The following is a 20,443-nucleotide window of genomic DNA, read 5'->3' as shown; positions in this document are numbered from 1 at the left end:
CTGTGAGATGTGAGATGGACACGGTCAGCCTCCTCTCCCCTCTGGGCCCTGTGTCTCTGCCCGTGTCTCACTTCCCAAATACCCATTCTTCCATGGACACTGGATGGATCTTTCCAGGGCACCACGGTACCCAATTCTCTCTCTGGGAGCTCTCAGTGACCTTCCCCAACAAGGTAAAAGCTCAGCCCAGAGGCTGCCTCCCAACCTGGCCCTAGAACACATTAACTCTGAACCGTATCCAGGAGCCTCTGCTAGACGGGACAGCTCTCTGCAGAGCCCCACTCGGGCTCGGCCCTTCCCCTTTCCTTGAATCCAGGCCCATCACCTCTCAGTCCCCAAGTCCTAGCTCTCAATGCGGCATCTACAGGGACAAGAGATGCTTCCCTGATGCCCCTGTGAATGGCAGCCCCTCCTCTCGCCACTCCCCTGCACTCAGGGTGGACTCCTGGGTGGCTGGCTGCCACCTGACTTTCCTCCGCAGCCAGACCATATGCTTCTGAGGGTAGCTGTAGAACTCTGTATCAGAGATGTAGAACCTTGTAGAATCCTGTAGAACCACGTATCGGAGGCGACGGACCCAGGGACCTGGACAGAGCTGCTTCTCAAGGGGTCTGCTTTGCCGTGTCTCACTTGGACATACTCAACTGTCCTCTCCTGAATGCCTATCACGGGGTGGGCCGTGCACCAGGTGCTGGGAAGACAGCAGGGACCGGGACTTGGTACCTCTGGAGGAGCGGACACCCAGCCAGCCACTGGCCACGTGCTGGGCTAAGGACCAGAGGAAGGGTCTGGAAGGCCTCGGGAGAGACAGAATCTTGGATCTACCCTAAGACCTGGAAAATGAGCTGGAGTTGGTGGCAGAAGGGGGCCTGGGGAGGGCTGAGTGCTCCAGACTCCTTTTTGGAATTTGATTTCTAAGTTGTTTTGAAAAGCTTATATAGGCTTATGTGAATTCAAAGGTACAAAAGCATCCGGAACGAGGAGTGGGGTTTCCCCTCACTCCCACATCAGGGTCCCCCAGATGCCCTCTCAGGGGGAACTCCTGTGACCCATTCTCACAGAGCTTCCAGAGACATTCACACAGACACAAACACGAACCTCTATAGCTCTTCTGTGGCTTGGTCCCCTCTGACACTCTTGTCCCCTCTGAGGCCCCCTCCTTTCCATTCCTGCCACCTGACCATGGAGCACCCATTTCCCTGGAGATCTGCTCCACAGGGCCTCACAGTGACAGGCAGCCTCATGGGGGGGGGGGGGGGGGTAGCGAGGGTCCCAGGGGAGGGCTCTGAAGGGCTACCGGGAGGGCAAAACTTAGATTTAGGCTTTTCTATCCCCGAGAGACCAGCAAAGACCAGCTCTCTGACCCCCACACATCTCATCATCCCAAACCAGGAGTTCCCAGATGATCTGGCCAGACCCATGAAGTCTCTGACCCCACAGACACAGCCCATAGCCCCTTAGCTCTGGGCCTTTCCATGCTTTTAAGTCAGACCACCTTGTGGATCTTGCTCCAGGGACAGTCCTGGAAAGAAGGGGCTGACCCTCCCTCCCCATCAATTGCAGGTCCATCTGCTCCTCTCACAGAACTCTTAGCCCAACCAGATCCCCTCCCTTACGAGCCACAGGAGCTCGTACGCTGGTGGTGCTGGCGTCTTTGCCTTAGCTGGGCAGCTCGGAGGCTCAGGGACTGTCCCACCAGAGGGGCACAGGCAGGGCCAGGGCACAAGGGCCATGGAGGGTGGAGGCTTCACCCTACCTGATTTGTTCTTGTATTCGATGTCAAAGCCCGTGATGATGCTGTTCCCGTCGAACCGCTGGGTCCAGCGCAGGTTCATGCTCCGAGCCTTTACCTCTCGGATCTCCAGCTCAGGGGGGTCAGGGGGCTCTGGGGAGTGGCAGATGAAAGGAGCAGAAGTGAGGATGGCAGCAGAGAGGCTGGCCCCTGCCTACCTGCAGAGATGACCAGGGTTCAGCTGTATCCCTGGGGACTGGTGACAACTATGCTCTAGCCAAGAGTCCTGAACCCTGGGGTCTGGACAAGGGGGGACTGGGAGGCCCAGCAGCAGGGCTCAGAGCCTGAGAAGGGGCTGCGCTTGCTTTCCTTCTTTGTTACCCTGTCTTCCTTGGCCTGGGGGTGGGGGACAAGCCCTCTTGTAGGGATTTCCTCTGACCTGATGGCCTGTTTGTCCTCCATGAAGAGCTCCCAACATTTCCCCAGCTTGACTTTCCCTCACTCACGTTCTCCAGGGTCTGAGCCCACAAACCCAGATGCCTCCAGTTCTGGAAGCAGCAATGTGTTCTACAGGGATGTGGCCAGAGTAAACCTTGCTGTCTAAAGTGTGCCTGGAAGGGCCCGTATTGCCCCAACTCTGGCCAGAAGTAAGAGTGGAGGAAGGCCCTTCCCAGGGGCCATTTCCCGTCATCCTCCACCACAGTGGGTGATGCCCCTGATCTTGAGGTGGAGTTAGCGGTGGGCACCTGGCTCCCTGGGGAAGGGGTCAGGAACGGTAGGGCAGGTGAGGGTACCTTGCACAGTGAGTTGGATCAAGCCCCGGTCCTCCCCGTATGAGTTGATGGCATGGCAGCTGAAGAACACAGAGTCCCCACGGTCAGCTGGCTTGAGCTGGGAGGTGGCCAGCCGGGGCAGGAGGACGGGGAGAGAGGGAGGAAATGGGGAGAGTGTTTTAGAACTTGTCTGCTGAAGTGGGCCCTCTCTCGAGGGGATCAGCCAGGCCACTTCTCCTGGGAGGGGGACCCAGAAGGGGATTTGTCAAAGGCTCCTCTTCCCAGAAAGTTCCAGGGATGGAGGCTGGAAGAGTCCAGGCATGAGGGGGCTGAGGGGGTCCAGGAGGAAGAAGGAAAAGAGCTAAGGGGTCCCAGGAGGGAGGGGAAAGGGGCTGAGGGGTCTTGAGAAGGAGGGAATGGCCGAGGGTCCTGGGACAAGGGGAGGCACTGAGGAGTCCTGGAGGGAGGAGGGAGCTAAGGATGGGAGGGAGGATGGAGAGCAGGGGTTCCAGAAAAGGGAGAAGGGCTGAGGGCTCCACACATTTAATGACTGTGGGGTTGTCAGGAAGGAGACATAGGGAGGTTCTAAGGCAGAGGTTCCTGAATAGACAGAAAAGGGAAGGTACCTTTTGGGGTTGGGGGAGGGGTCCCAGATCCCCAGTTACCTCCATTAGATACAGATGTAAAACTGTGGGACCCCACGTTCTGAGATTTGGGGTCCCCCTGAGACCAGGGGATGGTCGCTCACCTTCAGCGTGGAGACAACCTCGTCGCCGTTGTCCTTGGTGGCGATGGCGTACCGCATGACTCGGTCGGGGTCGATGACCGTGTCCCCCTTCTCCCAGCGGATGATGATGGGCCGCTCACCCCGTGCCGTGCAGTTGAGCTCCTTTGGGTGACCCTTGATGGCGATGGTGGTGTTGGGGTGGGAGGTGATCATGGCTGGGACTGGGAAGGGGAGGAGTTGCAGGAGGCCCCAGTTAAGGGGAAGGCTGGGCTGGGGGAGGGGCATGTGCCCGGTGCAGAGGCCCCGCCCCCGCGGCCCCTCCCCACGGAGCGCCTTCAGGGATAAGGTCTCAAAATTGTGGGGCTATGCTATAGGAAGCCCCACTCCCCTGTCTCCCTTTCCCCCTCCCACCCGTGACTAGAGTGGCCTCTCTCTTCACCAGGGATTCTCCTATTCCGTGGACCCCTCTCCAGAATGCTTTAAAACACACAACTTACATAGAATTACAAAGGAACCAAATCTATCAAAATATGGTGATACAAATATTAAAAACCTTCAAAAGCAAACTTTTTATATAGTATCTCCCACATCTATATATATATATATTTTTTTTTTTAATTTTTAAATTCACATATAATGTATTATTTGCCCCAGGGGTATCGGTCTGTGATCCATATATATATATATTTTGTGACTCTTTATCAAGGCGATCTAGTGCTGGGTTACAGTAGCGCGAGGCTGGAACGGCCATGAGCAGGGAGGGTATATGGAGACACAAACTAGAACTGCGGTGTGGAAATGTCTGTGGATCTGCCCCGGGTACTTCCACTGCTGGGCTTTGTCGTTTATATTCAAAACGAAAGGAAATACTACATCTCAGTTATAAGTTGGTGGAAGAAAAGGTGTGCTCTCTTTTCTGACCCCACATCATGGACTCCTTGAATCAGGTTCATGGACTTCCTTTGGGGGCGGTCCCTGGGTCCCGGGTTAGGAGCCCTGCTCTAAGCACAGTGGCCTCTGCTTTGTGTTCACCGCTCAGGCTCTCTCCATGGCTCTGGCTCGGCTGGTTGGCTCTTTTTTTTTTTTTTTTTTCTTTATTTGACAGAGAGAAATCACAACTAGGCAGAGAGGCAGGCAGAGAGAGAGGAGGAAGCAGGCTCCCTGCAGAGCAGAGAGCCCGATGCGGGGCTCGATCCCAGGACCCTGAGATCATGACCTGAGCCGAAGGCAGCGGCTTAATCCACTGAGCCACCCAGGCGCCCCTGGTTGGCTCTTTTTGAACCGCCGAGAAACTCCCCTGTTCTTCCGAACAAAACACAACTGAAAAGCCTGGCGAGCATCTCTGTGATCAAGGTCCCTCCAGCAGTGCTAACCGGTCTGTGACTCTCCCCACCGCCACCCCTCGCTGCTGACCTGCGAAAATCATCATGAAGGAACCAAGGCCCCAGCTGGCCATCAGGAGACCCCCTCCTTCCGCCCTGAAAAGAAGCATCTAGATCTTGACCCTCTTCGGGGCCTGAGCACCTTGGCCAGCAGCAGGAGGAGCAGAGGGGCAGAGGGAAAGATGACGATCTTGGCTGCCCGTGAAACCCCGCCCCCATTCTCCTCCATCCAGTTCGACAAATATGCATCGATCGCCTAAGTCATTCCATGGCACTGTGCCAGGCTTGGGGTGGGGAGGGACACACATGATGTGAGACAGAGTCCTTGCCTGGGAGGATGGGCAGGAGGGGGAGAAGGGAAGGGGAGCGAGACACTTGCATGAGCAACACGAAGAGGAAGATCTGAAGAGCGCTGCACAGAGGTATTAGGAGAGATGACTGTGACTGAGGACTATCTGGGAAGGCACCTTCCAGCCATTTTATAAGCATTTTGGGGGAACCTATTATGGGCCAGGCCTTGTGTTGAGTTCTAAGTGAATAGGACACATCAGATCTCAAGGAGTTTCACAGTAGCAGTGAGAACAGACAAGTCTAGCAATTCTAGCAATTCCCGCACAGAAGGGTAAGTACGAGGCTGGGAAATGCATGCCAGACACAGCGGGGCATCAGGGGGGAAGGAAGGGTATACCCTAACCAGTGAGACCTGCTCGAGCAGAGGCAGACCTCAGAGAGATGAGGGGTCTGATGCACCTGGAAGACTGTCCTTGCCCTTGCATTTTCCTCACTACTTTCCTGGGAAAACCTGCCTCTCAAAGTATTCGGTGGCTCTGACCTCGCAGGAGGGCCTGTTAGCCAACCTGGAGCCCACACGCTGGGCTGGGCAGTGCTTGACTGTCAGAGTGTAAGAAGCAGACACCATCCCACCTTCCAGCCCCCATCCACAGTGGTGAGAGGACGCCTCCTCACACTGAATTCTGCAGAGCAGAGACCCAGCTCCCAGACCCCATCTCCATCGGCCTGCTTGGGCAACCGTGCAAGAAAGCTTCCCGTCTCCTCTGTGCAGCCAGCTCCCGGCTCCCCTCGGAGGCACACTGTCCCTGCTCTGCTTCAGTGGCTAACCGTTTCTTACCCTCCCAGTGTTCTCAGGATTTCTCTCCCCTCCAGCTATAAGGACCTACTCAGACAAAGTTCTTCCCAGCAAACTCTCCTGGGTCACCTGGCTCCCGAGGACAAAGATGCCATGCAGCCATAACGATGCGTCCTGAGATGCCCGACGCTGGGTGAGGAAACATCTGGGGCAGGTGTGGGGGATGAAGGGCGGTGTCTGGCGTGCCTGAAGTCACACTGTGCAGCCAGACATCTCGTCGGCCTGCTGTCATACGGAACTCGATGCCAAGGGCAGCCCTGGCCCTCTGGCCCCTGCACCAGCCTCTCAGCCAATCCTTGGCCCCAGCTCATCAAATAATGAAGCAGATAAATTTTATAATGCACAGCATTACACCAGGATATACAATAAAATGTGAAAGACAAATAACGAGGTGCAAGTTATAATGAAGAAAAAGCCTGCAGTCAGAGTATGAATTATTGACTAAGGTTTTACACTTTCAAGGATGTGTGGAGGAATATTTTCCATCAAAGATTTGCATAATTCACTCGTATAAACCTGGGTAGAATATAGAGTAAGATTTTACATCAACACGTCGGACTTGCATTGCAGATGCCTCCATTTATGTTCTGGAGGACTGAAATGCAGGGGAGTGGGGGCAGGGGCATGGGGGCTGTGAATGGTCAGAGATGGAGGTCAGGGACCCCCGGGTGGGCCAAGCCCTGAGGCCTTCCTGGGGAAGAGGAGTTCTGCTTCTGAGATGCTGGTGAGACCATGGAAGAGTTGGGGGATGTCCATGCAGAGGAGTGTGTGTGTGTGTATATGTGCGTGTGTGGGGGTGGGTTGGGAACAGGGTCAAGTGTCAGCAGAGGTCAGAGGCCTGAGGAAGAGAGAAAGGAAGAGTCTTTCTCTGGAAGGAGGACTTCAAGTCTCCACACCAGAGCAAGAAACTTGGGGCACATACCTCTTCTGCTCTCTAGGAAGGGTTGTGCTAGCCTGTGCAGGGCACATGTGTGAATGATAAAGACCCCCCTCTGGTTGGATGCAACCTGGTGTCAAGAGCCATAGTTTGGCCAATGCAGTAGGAACTGGGTTTCAGACTCCACTTGCCCCTTAGGCTAGGCACCTTTGAGCAGTGCACAACCTGTGCATCCGTACATGTCAGTCCCACATCAGGAAGTCTTCCCAATCGTGTTTGTTCAAAGAGACAGACATGAGGGCAACCAGACACAAGGGGGACTCCAGAGATCCCACCTGGTCCTTCAGCTCTGAGTAACAACACCTAGGGCCTAGGGTAGGTTTCCCTTCCCCACTGTTACTGCAGTGAACACCATGCAACACAACCCAGTGCTGTCCTCACAGCCTCAAAGCTCAGAGCATGTTCAGGGGAGCCCATCTAAGAAGAGGAGACTGCTTCTGTGGCTCCCCACCAACTGGAAGGGATTGGGGGCCAGGCAGGCATGGGTCCTACTTGTGTCTTCACCGGCTGTGCAGCCTTCAGCAGAGTACAGTCAAGTTCTGTGAGAGCCTTAGGTTCATCCCCTGTGATAAGAAGACAGGACACCTCCCCTGTAGAGCTGTTATGGGGGCAAATAGGGTCCATATATGTAGTGTGGCTGCCGTACAGCAGCTGCTCGAGAAACCCCAGGGCTCTCCTGCCCTCCTGGTCCAAGAAAAGCACCAAATAAACACATGCCTTCCTTCAGATGCGACATTCCGGGCTACTCCACAGACTCACGGAGCCCTAGAATTGCGGAGCCCAGATAACGTTCAATGTTGCAGTTACGAGTCGCATACTGGGCGCTTGAAATGTAGCCTCTAGAACTGAGAAGTGCTGTAGCCACACAGGGGCCTGAAACCCACAGGAAGGAAATAATGTAAAATGTATCACTGATAATTTTACGTTGGCTACATGTTAATATTTTAGATACATTGAGTTAAATAAAATACCGTTGATCCTTCAATACCATGGATTTGAACTGCATGGGTCCACTTAGATGCGGATTTTTAAAATTAGGTACAGTGTATAGCACTGTAAATGTATTTTCTCTTCCTTATGATTTTCCTAGTAACATTTTCTTTTCTCTAGCTGACTTTACTGTCAGGATACAGTCGAGAACACACACAACATACAAAACACTTGTTAATCGATTGCTAATGCTATCAGTAAGTCTTCTGGTCCACAGTAGGCTACTAGTCATTAGGTTTTGGGAGAGTTGAAAGTTATATTTGGAATTTTTTACGGCTTTGGGAGGTTGGCCCCCCTCCCCCCCGTGTTGTTCAAGGTTAACTATATACTATTACAACGAATCTCAGCTGTTTCTTCTTACTTTTCGAACGTGCGACAATGAGAAGTGTTCAAATTACCTGCATGGCTCATGTTTTGTTTCTGTCGCGTGGCATAGGTATGGGGCATCTATCCTTTGTTTTACAAACGAAGAAACTGAGGGCACACAGGAAAGCAATACACTCAGGGGTCCCACTGCTAGTAAGCAGCAGGGCATGTGAGAGGCGGTCCGATGGGAGAGGATGGTGCTTACCACACAGAACTGTAATCTGGGTGGGGGAGGAAAGTAAGACAAGGCTGGGAGAACCAGTTCCCAGTTCTTTAGCATCATAAACACAAGCCCCAGGGGACCTGTGAGGGTTGGTTCTGGGCACTCCACTTGGCGGAGGACATTAATGAGCTGAGGCGTGACCAGGAAGATGGGCACATTTCACACTGTGCTGTTTGAAGAGTGGCTGAAAACCGGGCATCTGTGGGTGCCCAGGCAGGGAGTGGGATGGGGGACAAGACATCAGAGTTCTTCGATAAAGGGGGAAGGGCCAACCTTCTCTTTGCTCTGAGAAGGAATCTGCTGGTAGTTTTTGTTGTTTAGGGAGAGGGCTGCGGTGGGAGGCAGTGAGCTCCTCCTGCACTAGAGGTAGGCACTCTCAGGCACGGTAGAGGAGATCCCTACAGGATTGGAGAACCTTGGCCCTTGGGGTGTCTGGGTCTCTGGAGAGATGGGAAAGATGGTCTGGGAATCTGGCTATTTTGGGAGGCAATTCTGTGAATCAGCATACTTTTCTCTTCGCATATAGGATCTTGAACCCTCTGTCCTAGGCAAGAAGCAGAGAACCTGCCTCCTCTTTTCTCTCTGCCCTACCCAGTCTCCCTGCCAATACCGGAACAGTGAACTCTATCCCTGTGCCCTTTCCCCTGCCCTGTCCCCGGCCTCTAAGAGCCACAGTGCCCTCCTGCGCCCACAACCTGGGGGCCCCATCCCTCTCGGCTGCTGTAGAGATGGGCTTAACAAGACAGCCCCCTCAGAGATGGGGGTCCAGGGCGGCCGCTGCCCCGCCCCACCTGTTCTCCTCCTCCCTCTGCCTCCTCTTTGCTTCTTGCTCTGGTTCACAAGGTCTCTGTGCTCCACTGAATCACAGTCATAAACACAACTGAACCTGAACCTGAACCTTCATAGCACCAGAGGACTTTCTGGGTTACAGCCCACCCCCCACCAAGAATTCCCTAGAGAGATGTTCATGTTCAGTCACCTACCTACAGGAGCAAAGACACACACACACACACACACACACACACACACACACACACACACAGCAGTGATAAAAACACACTCTAAAGTCACAAACACGGTTGCCGTAACTGCCTGTACTCTGACCTCTACCATGGACTCACACACGGTGTCACATACACGTAACATGATGCAACTGTCAGTTGCATGTCAATATCCCGACGCGGTTGTTCAGGCACATCTCCCCGTAGCCAGGCATTAGTAAGTGCGCCCTTCCTCTACACACACACACACACACACACACACACACACACACACACACACATTTATGGTTACCTTTTACTGTGAACTTAGCACGTACCATGTGCTGACAATATTCTAGGACTTTAACTGAATTAACTCATGTGAAGTAGCTCCTGTTCATGTTCCTGGCTCCAAAGCCTGGGTCCTGACTAAGCTCCGTGGCCTCCCTCGGCCTGTGATGCCCATGATGGAGCTGGCAATAAGCGGGATGCTTTGCTTCTTGGCTTATTGCTCAATGATCCTCTCCCCAGCAACAACCATGAGGAGTCTTATTATCCCCATTTTTCAAATGAAGAGACGGAGGCTTCCAGAAGGCAGTTCTTCCCTCTCTAAGCCCCTGCTACTGTGGTCATGGGGGACGGACACCTCTTGCAGTCTGTCTGCTGTGCTTGCACGGAGTCTCTGGCTTTGGAAAATGGAATTTGGCTGTCACCAAAGAGCTGGGGCTTCTCCGTGGTGGGCAGCCCCAGCAGGGTGCTCCCAGGGTGGGCGTCAGGGATGGCTGCTTTAGGGGCTCAGCAGGGGAGGAGGGGAGGGATTGCAGGCACAGGACTGAGTCCTCTGTGACAAATGCTAATAGCAGCCACATAGGCAACATGGTGCTCCAATAGGACACAGGAGGCTTTAATGAGATACAATTTCTCTGCTTTCCTGCAGTGTAATTCAATTAACAGCCAGGAAAACCTAATTTCTTTTTACAAAGAGGGGTACGGATGGGGGGAGAGTCTCTGGGGACCTGGGAACAGAGAGGGGCCGGGGCTAGAGGCATCAGGGATACCCATGTAGGCCAGCCGCCTCTAATACATAGCTCCTTCCAATATGGCCCCTTTAGGTGGAGAGGGTGGGCCATTTCCCTGGGGTCCTGGAGGAAGTCCTGTGTGGACCGGACCAGTCTTGTTCAAAGCCGTACAGCCCCAGCACCCGGTATAGGGCCTGGCACTATGCATGACCAAATTGGGGCAAGCCTGGTAGAGGCTGCAGATGACTCCCTGATACCCCATGTCATAGCAGTGGTCCCTCCTCTGGGCACTGACTGGGCTCTCTGGCATGGTGCATGTCATCCACTGCAGGGTCCTTGTACCCTTGTCCCTGGCTGGGAGACTCCCCAGGACAGAAGCCTCTCTACGGAAGACTCGGCGTATTTGTGGGAAAGCTCCCAAGTGCAGGACATCAACCTCTCCTGTTCGCCACCCATGCCCTGGGTCCCCGTGCTTGGGTCCATGCTTAGACTCACTCCAGGGCAGGGAGGACACTTGCTGGGCCTTTGGGCACCCAGGCCACTGCCTTACAGCCACGCAGAAATTTCAGATTTTCCCCTCCTGGTTCTGCTGGGGCCTTCTTGGCAGGTGCAATGGAGAGGAGGAAGGCACCAGGCTGAGCGGAATCACCCCCTCCCCTCACTCCAGGACCCTCCTGGGGCAGCAAGCCGAGGGGAGAGGAAATCAATTTCAGAAACAAGACAGTTGTCAGAATCTGATGTAACCGGTTCCCGTCTGTGAAATTACTCACAGGCCGGCTCCTGTCACCCCTGAGGTCCTGCCCAGACCAGCTGCTATTTACATTTTAATTTGATGTGAGAGGCTGATAGATTTTTAAAACACCGCGAGACAGCTCTGCCTCCTTGCTCACCCCTGGCATCCCCAGGCTTGGAGAGGGGGTTCTGGGGCTCGTAGACGCTGCTATGGGTATTGCCAACTGGGTCTATTTGGCCCCTGCCTTGCTCCCCCAGTTGCTTTTCTCTGGGGTCCCACTTCCCAGGCTGGGCGGGGGCAGGGGGTCTGCTCCGTGCAGTTCACATAACCCCAGAACAGCCTTCATGAGGAGTTTTACTCTGTTAAGGAGGTGGCCTGGGGTTATTAGCCCCTACATCACCGGTGAGAAGTGGAGGCTCAGAGAGGCTAGGTGGTTTGTCTAAGGTCACACAGCTGGTAAGTGGCAGGAAGGAGACCGAGCCCCAGGTCCCCTGACAAGTCATGAGCTCCCTTTCCTCTGGTTTCAGTCCAGACATCTCCTTCTGCCTGGTTGATTTTGCTCCCACTCTGGGCTTTATCCCAGGAGTGGGGAGCTGGGTGGGGATGATGTAGTGCTGATGAATCCTGGGGGAGTGCAGAAGGAGCCTGGAAATTGGAGTGGGGCTGGGGTGGTGGGGCCAGAAGGCTAGGCGGGGTGGGGCTAGGGTGCTGGGGACAGCAGTTAGCTGGCAGTGAGTCAGGCTGCTTCTGTCTCCGTCTCCCTCCCTCTCTTCCGCCTGGTGATTGGAGCTCAGCTGGTGTTTCTGACAAGTCCCCAAGTCACCAGGGAGGGAAGATTCAGTGATGAGTGCCCAAAGGAGAGGAGCAGTATGTGCAGGGAGGAGAACATGGAAGATATAGGGTGGGAACGCCACTGGCAGTTGGGAGAGGCTGGATCAAATGTGGAAAAGGCAAGGAACGTTGCATTCTGAAAGGAAGCACGAGGCGCCTCTCCACCCCGTTGGTGGGCAGGAGTCTGTGGTTCTCATGGGACTTTCCGCGACTGAGGGCTGCCTGTGGGCCAGCTCTGTCCTGCATTCTTCTACGTGCCTCAATTTGCTCAATCCCCCAACAACCTTGTTTTGGTTTCCACTTTGCTGATGGGGAAACTGAGGCTTAGAGAAGTTAATGGCCCAAGATCACACAGCTAGCCAGTGGCAGAGGCAGGACTTAGCCCAGGTGCTTATGGTTTTACCCACAACGGGAAAACCGCCAGAACAGCGCCTTGGACAGGGACGCAGGTAGCCAGGAAGAGGAGCGTGAAGAGCCCAGTGTCCCCGAAGAGAAATGCAGAGAACATAGCGGGGAGGAGATGGATCTGGAAACCAGGAGACCAGGGAGTTAGGCTATTCTGCTCTCTTATGTGGGAGGTCTGGGGGAGAGGGTTGAGGAAGTCCTCAGGCCTGGCTACACGTACAAATTACCTGGAAAATTAAAGAAAAAATCTTAGGGCACAGTCCCCATGCCCAGAGACTCTGATTTAATTGGTCTGGGGGGGTGGCTGGCGGCAGATTTCCCTAAGAGCCCCCCCACCTGGGTGATTCTCATATGTGGTCTGGGGGAAGAACCACAGACAGGGCAGAGGACCCCCTCTTCTACCTCCCATTCTAAGCACATGCCCTCAGGCGCCGCCTCCGCAGCAGGGAGGACCATCTTAGAGCCAACAGGATCGGAACAAGGGCAGCAAAGTCCTGTGGTTCTTCATGTCTCCAAGGCAGAAGTTCCCTTTTTCTGGGAAGTCCTTCTGAGAGTCTACCTGAAACCTCACGAGGATCTGCGCTGAGCTTTTCACTAGTTAGGATGCTCTGGGCAGGTTAAAACGGTTTTCCGGATGTCCTCCTTTTTGCCCCCTTGGGAGAGGATTTTCCAGGGGACAACCGAGACCCCGAAGGCTCTGGCAAGCTCTACAAACCCACTTGTCAGAGGAGCAGGGAGCCTCCTGGTTCTGAAGCTCTCGTCTTTTGTTTGGGAAAGGATTACATGTACCCATTTGAGGTGAGGGGGCCCCTCCTTCCCCCAGAGCAGCCAACTCCCCTCCTTCCCCCCAAAGGCTTGTGTCTCCTCCTTGTTAACAAGATCGTGAGGAGAACGGCAGCCCTGTTTGGCGGAGTGAGATAAGCCTCCACAAAGGGGCATTGTTGGCATGCGGGGTGCTGGGCCTGGGGCCGGGTGGGTGGCAGTCCTCTGAGCTCCGCCAGGCAGCAGCTCCTTCCCCAGGGAAGCACTGGTTGGAGGGGGCAGGGGTGCCTTCTGGTTTCTGCTTTGTTTTCTCCCTTCTTAAAGAGCCAGGGCCTCGGCGTTGTTAATTTGATTGGACCCACTTCGGCTTCACGTCTCCCCTGATTAGCCAAGCTCCACCTGAAGCATGAGATGAATTCAAATTGTATGCAAGCAATCAGCTTGGCTCTGAGGGGTGGTGCGGAGATGCCTGGGGAGGCAGGGACCCATGGGACCCTAGCTGTCCACTGCCTGTGTGTGTGGGGGGGGGCACACCTGGCAAGAACAGTGTGTGTGTTTGTGTGTGTGTGTGTTTACGTGTGTGTGTGTGTGGGTGGGTATGTGTGTGTGAAGGGGGTTAGAGTGAGGGTCTCGAAGGGTGGGATCTTTGAGACTCAGACTACAGACCTGCTTTCTGCTCCAGGGTGGTCCCTGTTGAGACCCTCCCACTCACCAGGCCTCGCTTTCTCCAGCTTTAAAATGGGGTCAGTCAGGTCTTGGCTGCTTGCCAAGGAGTCCAAGCCCAGACTCCAGGCATATGCTCAAGTCAGGGCGGGGACCCGCTTCTCCCCTGCCTCTGGCCCTCTTCTCTCCCCAGAATGTTGGGAAAAATGATACTAATCTTAAAAATAGCCACCATGTACGGAATGCCTGCTATCTGCCATGCGCCTAGATTAATGCTTTACATGAATTTTCTCATTACATACATTCTCCCCTCTCCTCTTCCCCACCACCCGAGAAGGTGGGTGGTATTTTCGTTCCCATTTTAGAGATGAGAGAATGCTCTGAAGTTACCGGACACCAGCATGCTGATGGTAACGCTGTCTCTAGTTACTGGGAAGAGGCCCTTCCGGGACATCGCTGGGAACCCCCTAGAGCAAGGGTCAGCAGAGTCTTTTTGTAAAGGGCCAGACAGTGAACATTTCAGATGTTGCAGGCCATAGGTCTCTGTTAAGATGACTCAGCCCGGCCACCATCGCCCGAAAGCAGCCCTGGGCAGTAAGACAGGAAGAATGGGCAAGGCTGCTTTCCAGCAAAAGTGGCAGCTGGCCACGTTTGACCTCAGTCCCGGTTTGCTGACCCCTGGCTCTAGAGTTCCGTGCACAGGAGTTTCTGGTAGGAGACTGGTTGCGTTTAGACAAGGACAGTTGTGGGATGTTGGAGGGGATGACATTTCAGCTGTCAGAGTTCTGGAAAGCGTGAAGTTATCGTATAATCACCCAGCATGGGTATTGTTATGGGTTGGGTTGTGTCTCCCCAAAGACAGAGTCAAGTCCTAACCCCTGGTACCTGGGAATGGGACCTTATTTGGAAATAGGGTCTTTGTAGTTGCCGTCTTAGCTTATATCTTGATTACATTTTACTGGAGCAGGGTGGGCCCCTAGTCAATGGGACTGGTGTCCTCAGGAGGGATAAGTTCAGAGGAAAACTGGTGTGAGGACACACAGGGAGAAGCATGTGAGGTGAGGCGGAGACCGGAGTGGGAAGGGAAGCTCGCGCCCCTGGGGTCTGCACCCAGAGCGCGGCCCTGCCGACTTCTGTATTTTTGTGTGTCTTGCCTCCCAGCAGGACAGGAGAAGACATTTTCTGGGTTTTTAAGCCATCTGGTCTGTGGGACTTTGTTACCGACATCCCCGGAAAGTTATACAGGGATCCAAGGTGTGAGAGAGGTCTTCGTGCCGAGTGCCAGGGAGGACCGCTCCTTGCTTCCCTGCACGGACCTGGAGGGGGGCTTCCTGAGGTGAGAGGCGGTGTGCGCTTTGCTCTGCCCGCGCCATGGGGAGCCCCCTCCCCTTTACGCTCCCACCCTGGGCCCAGGCTGGCCGTGGGCAAGCAGGTGCGCCAGCGTGCTGGGGCCCCACGTACACGGCCCCTACCCCTGACATAGGCGCTTGGGGAGGGGGTGGCTCTGTGACTACTGAATGACGAGTGGACAGCGGCAGGCCAGGACACGAGCAAACATGAACAGGAGAGAATCTTCAGAATCTCAATCCCACCAGCTCTCGAGCGTCCGTAGACCCGAGAGGCCAGACGGAAGCCTGGTGCTCCCAGGCTGGAGGCCCCAAGGGCTGGGCAGGGATGGGGTGCAGGCAGGGCTTGGGGGGATTCTCCGGTCTGTCCACTGGTCTCATTCTTTCTGGCCCAGGACAGGACACCTGCCAGCTAAACACAATGAGTCGTGAGTCACCTATGGGGCGTGGGGATTGTGCCAGGGCGAGCACGCTGCTCTAGGCAGAAATCCTGGCAGAGTGTCAGCCAGTGTCTAGCTGCCCCAGAGGACCCCGTCATCCTGCCTGGACCTGGCCGAAGTGAACACACCCTTTCTCCATCCTCATCTGCTGTGCTTCTGCCGGTGACCCCATGGTGCTGCTCAACTCAGCTTTAAGCCTTGGCTCTCCCGGCTCCATGTTCGCTGCTTCGTCAATGCCTGGTGCATGTTCCTTCATAATGACCCTCAGATTCCCCCTTTCCCTCCATTCCTTGCTCACAATCCTAGTATCAGTACAGACTTCCCTGCCACTATTTCCACAAGCTCTCTCCCTCATTCTGGGCTGCCACCCTCTCGTTGGAGGTCCTCCCCGTGGCCTCCCACACGGCTTCCTACCCCAGTGCCTTTGCTCATGCTATTCCATCTGCCACCCTCTCGTTGGAGGTCCTCCCCGTGGCCTCCCACACGGCTTCCTACCCCAGTGCCTTTGCTCATGCTATTCCTTCTGCCACCTCTTCTTTAAGACTCAAGTCCTACTCCTCTAGAAAGCTGTCTGACCACATCTGTCTGCGTTAGGTTTTTGCATCCCTGACCTAACGTTGCTCTTGTAGAGTCAGACCCCTTAGCAGGTGATCCTGCCTTGTTTCCTGAAGGGTGGTTCCAGCTTCCTCATTAGTCTCTGAGTTCCTGGGGGGCAGGAGTGGGGATTTAATCAGGAAGTATCTGTTTGCTGGTTGACTGGTCTAAAAATCTGTTCTGCCCCTGCCACCCAGAGGGTCTCCGAACCAACCGAGGGAGCAGATCTGGGCTCCTAACTTAGGGCAGGGTTGGAGGCTCTGCTTCTGCTCCCTGCTTGCCTGCGTTTTCTCACCCAGTAAACTGGGCCACCCAGCGAGAACCCCCGCTCCCTCGTGTCTCAGAATGTTTACTGCACCTTTTCCTTGATTGCATGTAGGATGCACCAAATTCTGTTCTTCATCAGATCTGCTGGAGCTGAACATAAGGAAGGCCTTGAAGGACACTTCAGAGCCCAGAGCCATCTGGACGCTCTCCTGTGCTCGTGGTCATGGGACTGCCTACCCTCACTGCCTAAAGCCTCTAGCCAGGAGCTAAGGGCCCCAGTGAGCCTGGGGCCAAGATGTCTCCGGGTACAAGCATTTTCACTCTGGGACTGGAAGTTGCACAGGCAGGGTCATTCCTGCTGTCCCTTCCAGCTTGTCTGGGGACCTGGCTTGTCGTGGAGAGGCAAGGAGGGGCCAGGAAAGGGGGCTGTTCCACACAGAGACTTTTATTCTACCTTGAAACCTTGTACAAAGGGCCGGTTTGGGGCTGGGTTGGGACATGGGATGTGACATGCTCCGGCGACACAGGTGGCCTCTCAAGGGAAGGTCACCCACGTCCCTTTGGCTCAGGCATGCCTTTATCTCTAACCCCCGAAACCCCGAGGGCTCTGGCTTCTGAAAGCAAGGTTCCAGAACGGGTAACACGTGCCCTGCCTGGTCTCTATCAGAACAGCGGAAGACGGCCTGTTTCTTGAGATCTGTTCCTGTCTTTGGGGCCGAGGAAAGGGGACAGAGGGAGAGGGACTTCTCTTAGCAGAGGTGCAAACTGAGTCTGGGGAGACGAAGTGACTGGCCCCTGTTTACTCGGTGTGTAGAGGGGGACACTGAGACAAGAGATCAGGACTTCTGTCTCCCTGCACGGGGCCTTCCTGTCCCCTAAGCCATCCCTTCATTCTGGTGTCCCTGGGTCCTGCACAGGGTGGGGAGAGCCTGGGCGGACCCGTGGCTGCAGACCTCTTGGGGAGGATTTGGTGGTGGGGAGAGCAGGACGGAGCCTGGCCTGGAGACACGCTATGTCCAGCCCCTCCGCTCGTCCCTGTTTGATGAAGCAGGAGGGAAAGCGCAGCTCCTTGTTCTATGAAGTCTAAAAATCAATAAGGCCAAAGAGCCAGCTGGATAATCATTGCCATGGAAATCATGGCAATGGTTCATTCCCTCCTCCCCTCCCTCGCTCCCTCTGGTACCCGGGGCTGGGAGGCCAGGCCCCAGGCTTGCAGTGTCTCCAGGATTGGCACAGACTAGGGTAGGGCTCCCTCCGCTGCCCTGAGGCTGGGCAGGGGAGGCTGACTGAGGACCAGCCCTGGGGTGGGCAGGCTAAGTACTGTGACCGAACTCCCCGGCTAGGGCACGGTCAGCGGCAGCCCCAGGCCCGTGCGACTCGGAGACCAAGCATTGTCCTGCTTTGCTGCCTGCCACCTTACTTTCCTCGCCCCCCTTCCCTGACTGCCGATCCAACAGAGGGGCCGTTCCACCCATCCCTCAGCCGGTCAGGGAGACTCATCAGGGCAGAGGGGAGCACTGATGGGGTGACTGTGGTGCCTTGTAGGACTGGACCAGACCTAGGGGCTGGGGTCAATCGGCCTGTTGTCCCCAGCAAGACAGGCCAGAGTGGTCAGAGACCGCTGCCGAGTTGGGTGCCAGAGGCAGGCATTCCCACAGAGGGCAGGGAAGACTGGCCCAGCCTTCAGGGAGCTCCAAGCCCTACTACCAGGGACCACAGAGGAAAGCCTTGGGCCAGCGGCTTGGCTTCTTTGTACCTGTTTCTTCTCATGTGCCCAGAGGCGCCTTACGAGTATGTGTGTGCACGTCCCAACGCACACGTTCAGGCTCCCTCTGCGTGCCCTGAAAATAGCCATCCCTTCAGTCTAGGGGTCACGCGGGTGGTAGGGCCCCTCCTTGGGAGGACAGATTGGGGAAAAAAACAGAAGATCCTAGAGGTCGGCTTGGGGCATTTGGGTAGGGAATCCCCTGGGCACCTGGAATGTGGTCTAGAAAGGAGTTTGTGAGCTCTGGTAGCCATTTCCTTAAGCCATAGACCCCTTGCCCTGTGGGAGGGACAGGGGTTGAGGAGGGCAGAAGAAGCCGTTTGGAGCAGGAGTCCCAGTTACTAGGTTCAAGGGAGGGGCTGCTTCTGTCTGAAAAGCAAGAATGCCCTTTGGGCAAATTTGAAATTGGGATCATCTTGGGGCATGGGATACACGGTTGTCTTTCCAAGGCTCTGTATCCCGCCCTCTGTACAGGTGACCTCGTCTACCCAGGCCTGGGACTTCCTTCCCTAGCGTGGGCCCCTCCCCTCCTCCAGTCCCCACTTGGCTCCAGCCTCCTGCTTCCTGCCTCCCAGTGACGGCAGCTGGAAGTGTGCTTGGAGAGGGCTCTTGGATCTGGCTTTAATTGGTCTGACATTTTGCTAAACAAACAAATCAAAACTCAGACCAAACAAAGAGCCCTTGTGGGTTTAATTGGCCATGAGTTCTGCCTTGGCCCAATCACCGGAGCATTTACAAAGTGGAGGAGAGTCTGGGGGATATAACAGAACCTGTCTAATCAGGTAACCGACCGCACAAGAAGGTCTCTGAGTCCAGGGAGCCACCGCCGTGGTGACGACATCAAAACACAGCCAGCCCCTCGCACCCCAGACTAAGCAGCCTGGCTTTTCACCTTCCTCTCCCTAAAGCATTCTTTTTGAAGATTTTTTTTTTTTCCTATGTGCCAGTTGGAGGAAAGATTGCTTTCTCCTCCTTTTGGTCATTATTTCTCCCTCTCTCTTTTTTTCATTTTAAAAGGGAGATAATAGGTAGTTTGTTGTGGTATTTTTTTAATTATATTTACTTTCAACCAAGTCCTGAGAGGAGGTCTGCTGTCCTGAAAAGACCATGGACACTGCGAGAACCATAGATTGATCTGGAAAGGACCTTGGGATCAGTTAGTGGCCAGATTCTAGAACAGGCCTCTTATTGTTCAGAGGAGCACCCCAAGGCCTGGAGAAGGAAGGGCATAGCTCTCGGATATGTGGCTGGAGAGTCATGGAGCTGGAACCAGCATTCTCTGTCTCCAGGTCTTTGTACGTCCTACCAAACCTGGAGCCCACAGAGGGAAGTTCTGGTCCCAGCTGGGATTGTATCACTCACTGACCCTGATCCTTACCTTCTTGGGAAAGGACTTATTGCTTGCTGACCTCACAGGCCAGGCATAGGAAGAGCTCTGTAAGTTATTACGTGCAGGCCTGTGACAGTGGCAAGGCTGGGCCATAAGCTCAGGCGATCACCGGCTCAGGTCCCACCAGTACTCTGGGGACCAGGGAGCCATGGGGGCCAGTCAGGCCTGGTCAGTTGCCTACAAGCGCCACTGGAATTCCTACTCCCACCAGCCCCCTGAGGGCTTAGAACTCTAGTTTGCTGCCTAATATCAAAAGTCAGTGCTACCGGGGCGCCTGGGTGGCTCAGTGGGTTAGGGCCTCTGCCTTCAGCTCGGGTCATGGTCCCAGGGTCCTGGGATCGAGCCCCGCGTCGGGCTCTCTGCTCAGCGGGGAGCCTGTTTCCTCCTCTCTCTCTCTGCCTGCCTCTCCACCTACTTGTAATTTCTGTCTTTCAAATAAATAAATAAAATCTTTAAAAAAAAAAAAAAAGTCAGTGCTACCGAGAAAGAAAGGGCTTAGCTTCCATAGCCCATAAGCACCTGACCTTTCGTGTTCCCTGTCCATCTCCCTTCAGTCGCCACCAGACCCTGAAGCTCCCAGTTCACCGATGACACTCGTGGACTGCCCTGTCTCCACGCCCTTGCTGTGCTTTTCCCTCCAGGATGGAATGACATCTGTCGCTGTTGGCTCCTGCCAGGTCCTCGTGTCCATTAATCCCCACTTGGAGACTATTGCTCTGTGGAGCTTTTCTGGACACTTCCTCACTCAAAAGTCAAAATTGACTTTTCCTTCCGTGATTCTCTTTGTATCACTGTGTTTGTTTGTTGCCTTGTGAGGCACTTGTCCTTTTGTCCATAATAGTTGTTTGGGGTAGATGTCTACCTCCTCCTCAAGATTCTAAATTCCCTGAAAACAGCAACTCTGTCTGACTCATCACTAGATTTTCAGCCCCCCAAACGAACGATTCCTAACGATTATTGCACGTGTATTT

General features: G+C 54.7%; 1 protein-coding gene across 2 annotated transcripts in view; it reads right to left on the bottom strand.

Moving 5' to 3' along the window:
- The window catches only part of DSCAML1 (DS cell adhesion molecule like 1), a 341,244-nt gene that overhangs the window by 56,674 nt on the left and 264,127 nt on the right, over positions 1-20,443 (bottom strand). For both annotated transcript variants that reach the window (XM_046017937.1, XM_046017938.1), the window contains exons 12-14: positions 3,254-3,453; positions 2,527-2,623; positions 1,757-1,885 (exon numbers count right to left, since the gene is read on the bottom strand). In XM_046017937.1, coding sequence (XP_045873893.1) covers positions 1,757-1,885; positions 2,527-2,623; positions 3,254-3,453 — 426 coding nt within the window. The remainder of the gene's footprint in view (positions 1-1,756; positions 1,886-2,526; positions 2,624-3,253; positions 3,454-20,443) is intronic.

Source organism: Meles meles, chromosome 8, assembly GCF_922984935.1.
Source record: "Meles meles chromosome 8, mMelMel3.1 paternal haplotype, whole genome shotgun sequence".
Taxonomy (NCBI): domain Eukaryota; kingdom Metazoa; phylum Chordata; class Mammalia; order Carnivora; family Mustelidae; genus Meles; species Meles meles.
Note: the sequence above shows the minus strand (reverse complement) of the source record. Positions and strands in the feature narration are given on the sequence as shown.